General features: G+C 36.4%; 1 protein-coding gene across 1 annotated transcript in view; it reads right to left on the reverse strand.

Annotated features, from left to right (window-relative positions):
• Nucleotides 1-4,069: 4,069 nt before the first annotated feature.
• LOC122810896 (natural cytotoxicity triggering receptor 3-like) overlaps nt 4,070-12,224 on the reverse strand; it is a 125,520-nt gene continuing 117,365 nt past the window's right edge. The window contains exon 7 of the mRNA XM_044082439.1: nt 4,070-4,576. Within this exon, the coding sequence (XP_043938374.1) occupies nt 4,460-4,576 (117 nt within the window). The 3' untranslated portion in view covers nt 4,070-4,459. The remainder of the gene's footprint in view (nt 4,577-12,224) is intronic.

A 12,224-nucleotide genomic window follows, 5' to 3' on the forward strand; every position in this document is an offset into this window, starting at 1 on the left:
AAATTGTTTGAGGACCTGAGTAGCAGAAGGGCCAAACAAAACTTCCTTACCCAAAGTAGAGTTTAACATCTCAGATTTTATGTCTTCAGCATATCACCTCTAAATTGTAGCAGTGGCAGTGGCTCTGGACACATATCTGCATAATCATATACACACTCTTCAAGCAATGGCCCAAGACACATATTTGCAGACTCATTCACACTCTTCAAGCAGTGTCTGTGGCCCTAGACCCATACCTGCACAATCAAACACACTCTTCAAGCAATTGCCCTAGACATGTACCTGCACAATCACACACACTCTTCAAAACATGTTTGGATACTTGAGACAGATTTAAAATAATAGGATTCAGACATAAGCTACTTTTTGAAGGAAGTATGACATAGTACTCCCCTCAAACAGATAACACATCTAAGAATGAAATACCACATATTTCTTTGAAAGTTAGGAATTCTGTATACTAAAGATGAAATAGAGAAAATTCTCTTACCAAATCTGTCTAATGCAATATCTTCTTTATCCACAGTTGAAGGGTTAGCATTGACTAAGAGTCTGTTTCCAGCTGGTGAATATGTCATAATAGTAGCTGGCTCAGATCCAAGATGAACAAAGAAGAATTTGTTAGCTTGAGGTACTTTATAAAGTCTGTCTACCTTTTTGGGGACTGAAGGTTGAGAGTTAAGGTTACTATAGCCATCAGATAGATGGCTTAGATATCGTGGATTTGTTTGATAGTATACCCCATGATATTGGTTTGCAATGGTTAGAAGAATATATCAGTTAATTTGGACATTTTTCTAATAATGATTTTAATAACATCCTTTTATTTATGGAAATTATCCTTAATAACAATTTTATGTTTTTTGAGGGTGAATTTTACAAGCAGACAAAAAGGGTGGCGACGGGGGCCAGTTGTGCCCCCACCTACGCTAATATTGCTTTATCTTGGTGGGAACACAATTATGTTTTCCATAGTATATATACTAGTTGTTGGTCCTTATACAAACGTTTTTTAGATGACATCTGTATCTTGTGAACAGCTGGCGAAGAAAAATTTTTTGAATTCCTGACCTATTTAAAAAGTACGACCAGCTTTCTGGATTTTACCTATCACTTATGACCAGCTTTCTGGATTTTACCTATCACTTATGACCAGCTTTCTGGATTTTACCTATCACTTATGACCAGCTTTCTGGATTTTACCTATCACTTAGATCATGAGATACTCGATTATCTTGATGTTAGTATCATTAAGGATAATGGTAAGTTTTCCTCCAAAATTTATAGAAAGAAAGCTTTTTCAAATTCCTACCTTCATTTTAGTAGTGGGCACCCTTTCTTTCAAAAGAAAAACTTAGTTAAAGGGCAGATGGTTAGGGTTAGCCGTATGACATCTAATGATAAGGATTTTGTCACTGAGTGCAATATTTTGAGTGACATGTTCCGTAATAGAGGTTACCCTACTGACGTCATTCAACAGGCTACCACGGAAGTTTGTGGAGGTAGATTAAGTAGGTTTGCATCTATTTTAGGCCACAAATTTTGCACACCAACAGGAACAATTCCCCCTCAACATGTCAATATTCATCATGACAAGGATAATGCATACATCCTGGATTTTAATGGGGACTCCAAAGTCATAAGAAAGGTTTTAAGTACAGAATGGGAGAAATTTAGGAAAATTTCAGATTTAGAACAAATATGTTCTAGTCATTTACAGTTTACTTATTGAAGGGACCAAAATTTTAAAAATATTTTTGAATACGGAAGAGGTTCTGGATTTTTACATCACCACACAAGGACTGGTACTTTTAAATATGGTGCATGTTCTCAATGAACCTACATTTATAATGCCTCTTCCATAGATATCCCCAGTAGGAACAGGCATATAAAGAGTAATGGTTATTCTAATTGTAACACTAGTGGACTTGTCTATTTAGCCCTGTGTAAGGAATGCAATTCCTTTTATATAGGTAAAACAGAGAGAAAATTCAAGACACGTATTTATGAACACCTATATGAAATTAGCAGGGCAAATACAAACAATGCACTTTATAGGCATAAGATGGTATGTCCTCAAGCTCTTTATTCCTTTTTTGTCCTGGAAGTGGTCCCTAAGGAAATTAGAGGGGGCATGTGGGAAGCCAGACTTGAATACCGAGAGCTATATTGGCAAATAATCTTGGAGGCTACCCAACAGCCAGGACTAAATGACATGCTTTCCATTTTACCAGTTTTAAAATTAAGGGCTGCCAAACTTTGAATATACTTTATACCATTAGAAGGCAGCAAACAATAGCAGATTATCCACTAACATTTATTTATTATAAAAGACAATATATGTAATTTTCTTTTATGTTTATGTTTTATACAATTTTGTATATGCATTTGGTCCATATATATATATATATGTATTATGTGCTTTTAATGTTACACAATTGTATTGTTTTTGCAAGATTTGACATGTTTTTAATTACAGTTTCTTTTAAACAATTTTTACTGGTTAGGGTAAATTGATTACTAATATATCCAATGGCGTTCTGCTTTCAATTATGTTTTTTAATTAAATACTGGGCAGGTATTTTATTTCATTTTGTATCTGATTAAGTTTTACAATGAAAACGCCAAATATACCAGCAGCATTAATATTGTTCTTGTGGATTCAATAAACCTTATACCATCGGCTCATTCTCTCATTTGGTTGTTCACAGTGGATTTTGGTTTGGTTACTATAGCCATCATTTAACACATCCTCCAAGGCTGTCAGAATAGGAAAGATGGGTATAGCATGTGACACATTCACTTGCAACATACTGGAATCAAGGCAGGAGAAAATGTGGAAGATGTGGGTATTGTAAATATATTTGTGAAAAAGCAAAGGTCACCTTAGGTAATGTAGCGAAGAATAGTGTGTGGTTTAGAAAGGGTAACTGTACTACTAAAGGTATAGTTTACCTGGCTTTGGGTAAGGGTTGCCCCAGTTTTTATGTAGGGAAATCAGAAAGGGCACTTAAATGTATTTATGAGCATACCTATAACATTAGGAAAAATAATTAAATAGTGCATTGTATAGACATTTACATACGGAACCAACTCACCCTGGGTATCTTTTTGGCATCTTGGAACAAGTTCAAATAGACCCTAGGGGTGGGGACTGGGAGAATTGGCTTTGTTCTAGGGAGACCTACTGCCAATTAAAATTAAATGCAACCCAACCTCCAGGATTAAATGACCATATTTCCATTAAACCATATCTGGTTAGGAGGTCTGAGAAGTTTTGATGTATTTTTAATTAGTGGGTTTTTCCCAGTATGTCTTTTGATCTTGATTTTGGGGGATAATGTTTAGTAATATGTGTATATTTCAATTTGTATAAAACTGTTTTTTATAAGTTTTTTATGTGTATTTATGTTGATTGTTAGGAAGGGATTTTACTATGCATTTTGTGAACATTTTATGATGTAAATGTAATTAGTGTAATACAGCTTTAAAAATGTTGGCGCACTTTTTTATCTAGGGGAAGTTAAATAGGAGAAGTATTTTGTGTTTCTTTGTACTTGAAAAAGCTTTGCAATTGAGTCAGGGTGAAAGCGCTTGTGGTGAATTTGGAATAAAAAAGACTGTTTTATTACCATCTTCATGTGTCGCCTGGACCATATTTGTTGGAATTTAAACTAAAAGTATGTTAAACATTTTCTGGTGTACTGTACCATTTCTCTTAAACATCATTCAGACATTTTGTTGTCTATTCTCAATGGTAAGTAATAGAGTATTTACTTTATTTACCTATGTGAAAAATAAATGGGCCTCTCTACAGGGTTAATGGTACAACTAGGGTGTATCACTAGTAATACATTTTTTGTTTTATTTTATACTAAGCCTACTGGATACCAGTATCCCATCTCAGGGGTGACTCAGGGGCAGGTTTGTGTCTTGCTCACAGTCACACAGTGAACAAATGGTAGGAATCAAACCCTTTACCCTTAACTACAGAGAAGCACCTCGAAACATTAATCCTGTGCACAAACATCCAGACAGCATAAATAGCATTATCTTAGAATTGTTAACGTTATTTTATTTGGCCAGAGAACAGTATATTTTCAGACATTTTTCTGACATCCACAAAGTTGTCTAGTCTTTATTCCTGAAATCTATGGAATCAGCAACTTCACTGATGAAACATATGGAATGAGACTAATGGAATTCCACTGCAGTGAGAATAGTTTAAGAACAATCCTATCAAATTACATTTAATCTGCAGTATATCTTAAAAAAAATAAACAAGCAAAGAAAATTCAGAAAAAAGCAGCATAAAATGAAAAGGCACTTCCAGAATGCTTATTTGTCACAGTGGAGATACTGGAAATGGATTCAAAACATTTCAAGCAACATTTTCATTTAGTACGGCAGCAGTTTTGTTTTCCAAAATGCCACAGTAACATATGAGGTTGCTCCTGTATTAGGATCTTGATGAAACTGAAGCATACACAACTGGCGTTTGATGTTGCATTCTTGTTTTTTTCTTTCCTTCCTTCAGATTTAGCATAGCATACTGCAAATGCTCTGTATCTATTTCCTAGTGAAGACAAAAAATATATGTTTAATAAATAGCAAATACAATATGCATTGTACATAGACCTAAAAGAGTCATGATTGCAGTAAAATCCAAAGCAAGAGGTACATCAGAATAAAGCACTTTAACATATACATCCCAAACAATTACATGCATTTTGTATGCATGTATATATTTTGGGCATTGTTTTATTTCAAGTTAATAAAAAAATACTCTTTCTAACTAGTATAGCAGTAAAGTGGGATATTCATAACTGCACAGTGGTAAAGTCATTAGATCATTGGTGATAAAGCTTTTACTAACCAGAAAATATTATAAAACCTGAAAAAGTAAGTGACAATTTAAATCAAAAACATGCTTGCCAAAACATTTATCATGGAAACGTGATACTTGTTAGAAGGCTGTACAATGTTAAATCACCCGTGTTCAATGGGGGTAGTTGAACAAATGATAGTCAAAGAAAAACAGTGTCTGAAGCCCACCAAGATGCAAAACACAACACTAGTATATTATAGTGTCAAACCTATGTACCTAACCACATTGTGGGATGAGACCACACACACACACACACACACACACTATGGATATATATATATATATATATATATATATATATATATATATATATATATATATATATATATATATAAACTCAAGCAATAAAACTATAAAGACTCAAAAAAATAACACTGAGCCAGCAGAATCCTGACTGTACAAAATGTCAACAATGAAAATGTTGAAACCAACTTAAATCCCCCAAATGTAAACATTTAGATAAATGTTTTATGCAGAGGGGCAGGTCATCCTGACCCCCCCCCCCCCAAACACACATGACCAGTCTTAAGTATACCACCTCCATGGCCAAACTAACTGGAATTAAGGTGAGATCTTCCTACACAAACAAATCACTACCAGAACTCAATAATCTCCACAACAAACCTCAGTCAACTCACATCAGCACGCATACCTACCTGCCATTAAGCATTCACAATATTCTGATCACAAACACATATTCATCATTAAGACAGTCAATCATACATGTAACTGGAATTTTGTGTACTCAATGAAAAACACAGACTGGGTACAGACCTGCCAATAACATTAACATTCAACATTTTGTAGATCATTTTGCTACCCCCACACCACCATCCTAATGCATGCTATCCCTAACCCTAAACCTGACACCCTACCTTTCAAAACCAGTTTCTGTAATTCTACAACTAAATAAGGCAATTTCAGACAAACACCACAAACATACAAACACTTACTGCATTACATCTGTTACCTTACCTAAACCTAACCAGTAACACATATTCATCTTTTATACAGATACATGACATAATCTATAAGCTACTTTACCCTTTAGTGTAACTTGTAAGCACTCGCATACACACACTCACTTCCCACAGTAAACCAAACACCCATATACTTGCCTTCTGCAATTGTACTTCCTCTTTGCAATGTGACATGCTCACAGTCACACATCCACTAAATCACGTCATAAACACATTGTACTTTGTCAACAAAATTGTAAGGTGACAGAGTATAATTGAACCATATAAATATATTTATATATATATATATATATATATATATATATATATATATATGTGTGTGTGTGTGTGTGTGTGTGTGTGTGTGTGTGTGTGTGTGTGTGCTTCTCTTCTATATACTAGACAGAATTAAAAAGTAATGCAGTGTTAGGCTGGATGAAAACAAGAAAGCAGTGCAGACTGGAATTATATATTCCATAAATGTGTGTTAATATCAGTATAGTGAGAGAATGTACAATCAATGTATCAGGTCATATGGACAGATAAATCAGATAAATTCAATTTATCAAATATTATATTACATAATTCACCAATCTTTAACTATAATAAAAGATGAATACCATTCCCTCTAGTGTGTGCTAGTAAAATGAAGGAGAATTATAACAAGAAAGAGATTGAAAACAACAAAAAAAAAACACTTTTGAAGAATTCAAGAATTCATCAGCTTGATCAATTTAAAAAAAACGCAACAAAATTAAGATCAGCCTCACAAACACCTAATACCAAATTCTGGCCAAAGTCTTCTTTATTGCTAGATAAACATATAAAATATGCTTCTTGAGCTTAAATTGTTCAATATACATTATATTAACTTTATAGAATTTAAGTAGTGACCTAGAGGGAAAAAGAAATTAAATATATATGAGGAAATCACATAAATAGTGTAAATAGTTCAGGTTTAGATTGCCAAAAAAAGCTAGATGCTCAATTATTACAAATAACTAGCTAACATATTTGATGATATTGAGATTTGTATTATTTTATTAGAATTGAATTCTAGGTACTTATGTAAGGTAAATTAATTAGATATAATAGTTTTATTGAATGTATTTTAACTTGTACATAAACATGAACAAAATATATTCCTTAAATGTGGTGAACATGAACGCATTTACAAGTAGAACTGGGTCCAACAGAACACTGAAGAAAAGATGAAGAACAGTCTGCAGTAGCCTTTATGACACTGAATATGGTGACAGCTCCTATAATAACTTTTGTGAGAATTCTTTGAAGTTTATCTGGCTGTACAAGTTGTTTCATCAGGTAAGTACAAAACGCTGTGCTGTCCACTGTAATATGCTAGCTCAGTGTTATGCGGTGACTTAATTATTTCTCTGGGTTGTCCAGGTTAAATGAAGTATCCCAGATGCCTTTTAACTATTAAGACAGCCATTTATAAATGTGTCTTGCTTCACTATAGCAGTATGCACTCTGAAACCAAAGTTCACAGTATCCTTTCAAAAATACAGCAATTATGTTTTATATTTCTTTAACATCATCACAGTCATGACTCCTTCTTAACCCAGTTGCCTAACAGAATGCTAAAAGCCTGAAGAAAGTACTTGTCATAGACAAACGTGTTATACTTTGGCATAACCTTTCAGGTGGGGGGTTGGGAGTTTACAAGTGTAGTGGTGACGTTTAGAAGGGTTCACTTTTTCAAATAGAAAAGACAGTCAATGTCATATAAAGGCAAATGCTGGAAATGAAAACTCATATGTGGGAAGAATGGAAGAATGTTGCCAACATCATCGAAAGGATGCATGAGGAAGCAGAGAAAATACATGAAGGCGAGAAAGCCAGTGCAGTTCAGAAAGAAAACATGCAAACTGACTAGTGAAAACAGAAGAGCAAAGAACTAGGGAACATGGAAAGGTAGACATAAATGGAAACAAGAAAAGTGCAAGAAAAATAAAAATGTCAGAACCTAATGAAGAAATTAAGCTGGTAAAATGTGACTGAGAAGAGATGTATGGATTTCTCGGAGTTCTAAGAAAACAGAGAATGAAACGACTTTACACGAGTTGATAGAAGCTGAGTAAATGTAGGGGTGAATAGAAGTGCTGATTTAATTTTCACCTTCCTCTTCATAAAGCAGCTTGGGGATAATGCACTAGCATGGAATGGTGATAAGCTGTGGGAAAGAGTCAGCCTGCTACATGCAAAGGTGTCCATACAGTTGATTATGAAAGAACTAAAGAGGGTTAGGGAGAGCGGGGTACAAGGGTCAATCCTTTATACACAGACAAAAACAGAATTAGTAGATGTCCTGGAAAGGCAGTTAACAAAATATACGATCTCTTCCCGAGTTCTGGAGTGCCATACCTCTCAACCTCTTAGATCAAGAAATCTGTACATAACAGGTCTATATTACATAACTGAAAAGTCTATTAATCAAATGGCAGTCACATCAAATTCGCTGTTGTGGGGAGCTGTGATACGCCCCACTAATTATATATAACAACTGTGAGATAACACTATAGTGAGGAAAGGGCAAATTTTTCGATCCTCGGTGTACTGCATTCTCACTATGAACAGGTCAATGAATGGCATTTGATAATGTAATATAGACCCAACAAAACCATCAATAATGGGGGGGACAAAGGCCCATAAATAGGGACACTTTTTAAGTATTGCTCTTACAAATTTAGAAAATTGATAGAATAACAGGTTTTGCCTTAGCATGAATTTTTATGAAGGGTGTGAAGTCTGAAACTCAAATGCCTGTCATTATTTTTTCACTTCAACCCTCAGTGATTAACTAATGATTTGCCAGAAAAGTACAATTTTATGAGAAATGGACCAAAATTATGAGCTAAAAATTTGGGCAGTTGAGAGTTATGTGGCGTGGGAACAATTGACTGGAGAAGAGTAATTGTAAAGTTGCTACATGGGGAATGGAGTGGAGAAAGACCTGAGGTGGCCAAGTAACTATAAACTGATCAGTCTCTTGTTTAGCAATAGTAAGGTGACTATAATAAAAAATAAAATTTATAGAGGATCAGGCTGATCTTCCTCTTGAATGCCAGTGAGCTGCCACATAACTGTTACCATTAGGAAGAAATGAAAAGCACAGGGACTAGATGTGTCCCCTCCCAAAGTAAATCTAGGTAATGTGCTCTCAGACTCCATGACAGAGATCCTCAAAAGATCGCGGGCTAGTTCAGAAGTGTCAGAGACTGGATGACAGCAACTGGAGTGCTTTTTCCAAGGAAGGTGGGACCAGGAAAATATGGAGAACTACAGGTCTATTAGCTTAACAACAGTGTCAGAAAAAGTCATGGCGATGATTCTGAGGGGTGTGCTGGTAGCATTTCTACAGGATAACTGTCTTGGGATAAATTAATAAATAATAAATGTAAATAAATACTTGATAAATATGTTTAAGATAAAGTGTACAGAAATCAACATGGATTCATGGCCAAAAGGTGCTGTCAATCAAACCTGATCCAGATTTATGAATGGGTTATAGTTGAACATGGCAGGTGAGTACATAAACTGAAGCAAGACCTTTATCTCAGTCCCACACAGGAGGAGGATAAGTAAATTGGAAAGCTTGAGGGTTGGATACTTGCATGATTGGACTGCCAGGAGCAGCGAGAGGAGACAGTGGCCGTAGTAACAGAATCCTGCAGTATATCCTCAGGGAGATAGATTCAGAAGTAAAAAGGTAATGTGTCCACACTAAATGACCTGTGTCAGACCACACCATGAGCAACATTACCTGTAGTACTGGTGGCCAGATAAGGACAAGGATATAGGCTGTTGGAAGGGGTTTACAGAAAGTTGCCAGAATAATCTGTGGAATGGATGGGAAGGAATACTACCAGGCTGCAGAAACTTGAAACCAGAAGAGATTTGGGAAACATGATGTGGTGTACAAAATCCTGTCAAGGAGATGTGAATTGGTCATTCTAAACAGGAAGGACAGTGGGGGAAGGATTGTAAAGACTAACTACATCCTGGATCTCCTACAGTACATTTTTCACACGGAGGTGAATGTTGACCCCTGCAATGGACTACCAGAATGAGCAGTGGAGCGAGATAATCCACAAACCCATTCAGAAAGACATGTAATAGGCTGAAAACATGGTATGGAGGAAGGTAAAGTGAATGTTAGGGCACGTAAAAGGGCAGGCTGTGTAGACTTATTGTCTCCTTCTGACATCAAGCTAATGTAATGTAATGCAAAATGAGAGGGTAATGTAAGCAGCAAACAGAATGTGTTGGTGTATTCACAAAATGGTAGAGTCCAGAAGAAATTAAGTGATGCTTCCACTTGGTCATACCACATCAGACCACACCTTGAGTACTGCATGCAGTTCTGGAGGGCAAATGTGGAAGGGAACATCAGGATGCTGGAAGAAATCCAAAGTAGTGCTGCCAGAAAGCTCTTTGGAATGGATGAGAAGGGATATATCTAGAGGCTAGAGCAGCTATTGCCTTCTCAGCTAAGTGGAGAAGAGACTGTGGTGTGATGTTATTGCTGCTCAAGATCATGGCAGGGAGATGTGAAGAGGTCATTCTGAATAGCAGGGACAGAAGGTAAAGCTGGTGACATGGGCAGCACATTTTAATGACTAACAACACCCTAGGTTTCTGAAGTTATTATTTTTTTTCACAGAAAAGTTTGCAGATCCTTTAAGTAGACTACTAGAAGAGATTCTGGAGTAAGAATCCACAGAGGGTATGAGACAGGTGGGAAAAAATGGAAAAGGAAAGGCAAGGATGGAGTGGAAGTAGAATGTTAAATGTACTTAAAAGGTCAGACTAATTAGGCTGATTGTTTTCTTCAGCCATGAAGCAAATGTTGCATAATGCAACACAGTGCTCTGAGGTTTCTCATTAAACTTATCTTGCCAAAGGTTTCTCACTATCCTTGGTAAGTTAATTGCCTCCTCGGGTTGCTTAGTAATCTCAATAATTAAATGCTTTAGTGAAAGTAATTTATCCATCATGATGCTTGGTATCCATAACAGAAGAAATTAGATCTGTAGCAGAAACTGGGTAACTTCAGTAAGTCATGAGTCAGAGCAGGGCAAACATTCTGCTTTGTGATCATCCACTACAGATGTAAAGGAACTGATCTGGTTAAATGTTTTAGACATGGTAAACAGCACAGGGATAAGAAGTGAACTGTACAACTTGATTATTTATGGCATATTTTAAGTGTTTAGAAGTAACTGGAGTGGACAATGCTGCATTTCTGAATGAGCAGCAAGAGGCCATCAGACTTGCTAAATATTAAAAATTTTACATTCAGGAAAACCAAGCAGAGACTGCAAAGCAAATTGTGCAGAAAGAACAAAGGTTGATTGAAATGGAGGTGAAATTTAAGGTGTCAGGCATCTTAGAAAAAAGAAAAGGTTAGATTTGATGAATTATGTTAAAATGCCGATGGCAGATGGGACAGGTTTTACAACAGATTCACTGGGGATTACAGTGGTGAAACATTTCTCAGTACTGGAGTCTGATGTTAAATACAGAACACATATACATATAATCATTGAGATTTTAACATACAAGAAAGATTAAGTACATTGACAAACTTCATAGAATGTTAATAGTAAAGTACAGTTTTGTACCTACCATAAATGTAGATGTTTGAGTGCTAATACAGCTGCAGTCATAACAGATGGGTTATCCTGCCATCAGGCGGGTCCTCGGTCGGCCAAATTCCAAAGTCTAGGTCCGGCGTCGGTTGTCGTCGCTTCTTCCCTGACGTCAGTGCGGCAGGGGTATAAAAGAGCCAGCCAACGCCATCTTCAGTTTTTCTTGCCCCAGATGTCAGGTGCCCCCAGAAGGAAGGCAAAACATAAACTTATGTAATAATGCAATATAGAATAATCAAAAAACAGTAGTTTGCAAGCAAATACACCATAAAAGAATACCCCAATCAGGTTGTATGAGAAGGTGTTTGTCATAAGGCCTGTCCTAAGAGGGGATGGAGGGAGGGAAACCTGGACTGCAGCTGTATTAGCACTCGAACATCTACATTTATGGTAGATACAAAACTGTACTATGTTCATCGTGCATACAGCAGCAGTCATAACAGTTGGGTAGAATCTCAAAGCTAAATAGGGGTGGCAGGCACTAAGTAGAACTAGGAGGAGCAAGGATGCCCTGCAAGACTGCTGTGGCAAAGCCCACTCTGGATTTAGAGTAAAGTGGAAGGTGATAGTGTTTGGAGAAAGTGTGCACTGAACTCCAAGTGGCTGCTTCCAAAATGTCCTTGGTAGGAACCCCCCTGAGGAAAGCTGCAGAGGTAGCTGTGGCCCTTGTGGAGTGGGATCTGATGCTTGAAGGCACAGTTTTTC

Source organism: Protopterus annectens, chromosome 9.part0, assembly GCF_019279795.1.
Source record: "Protopterus annectens isolate FY-2018-M chromosome 9.part0, PAN1.0, whole genome shotgun sequence".
In the NCBI taxonomy this organism is placed as follows: Eukaryota; Metazoa; Chordata; order Ceratodontiformes; family Protopteridae; genus Protopterus; species Protopterus annectens.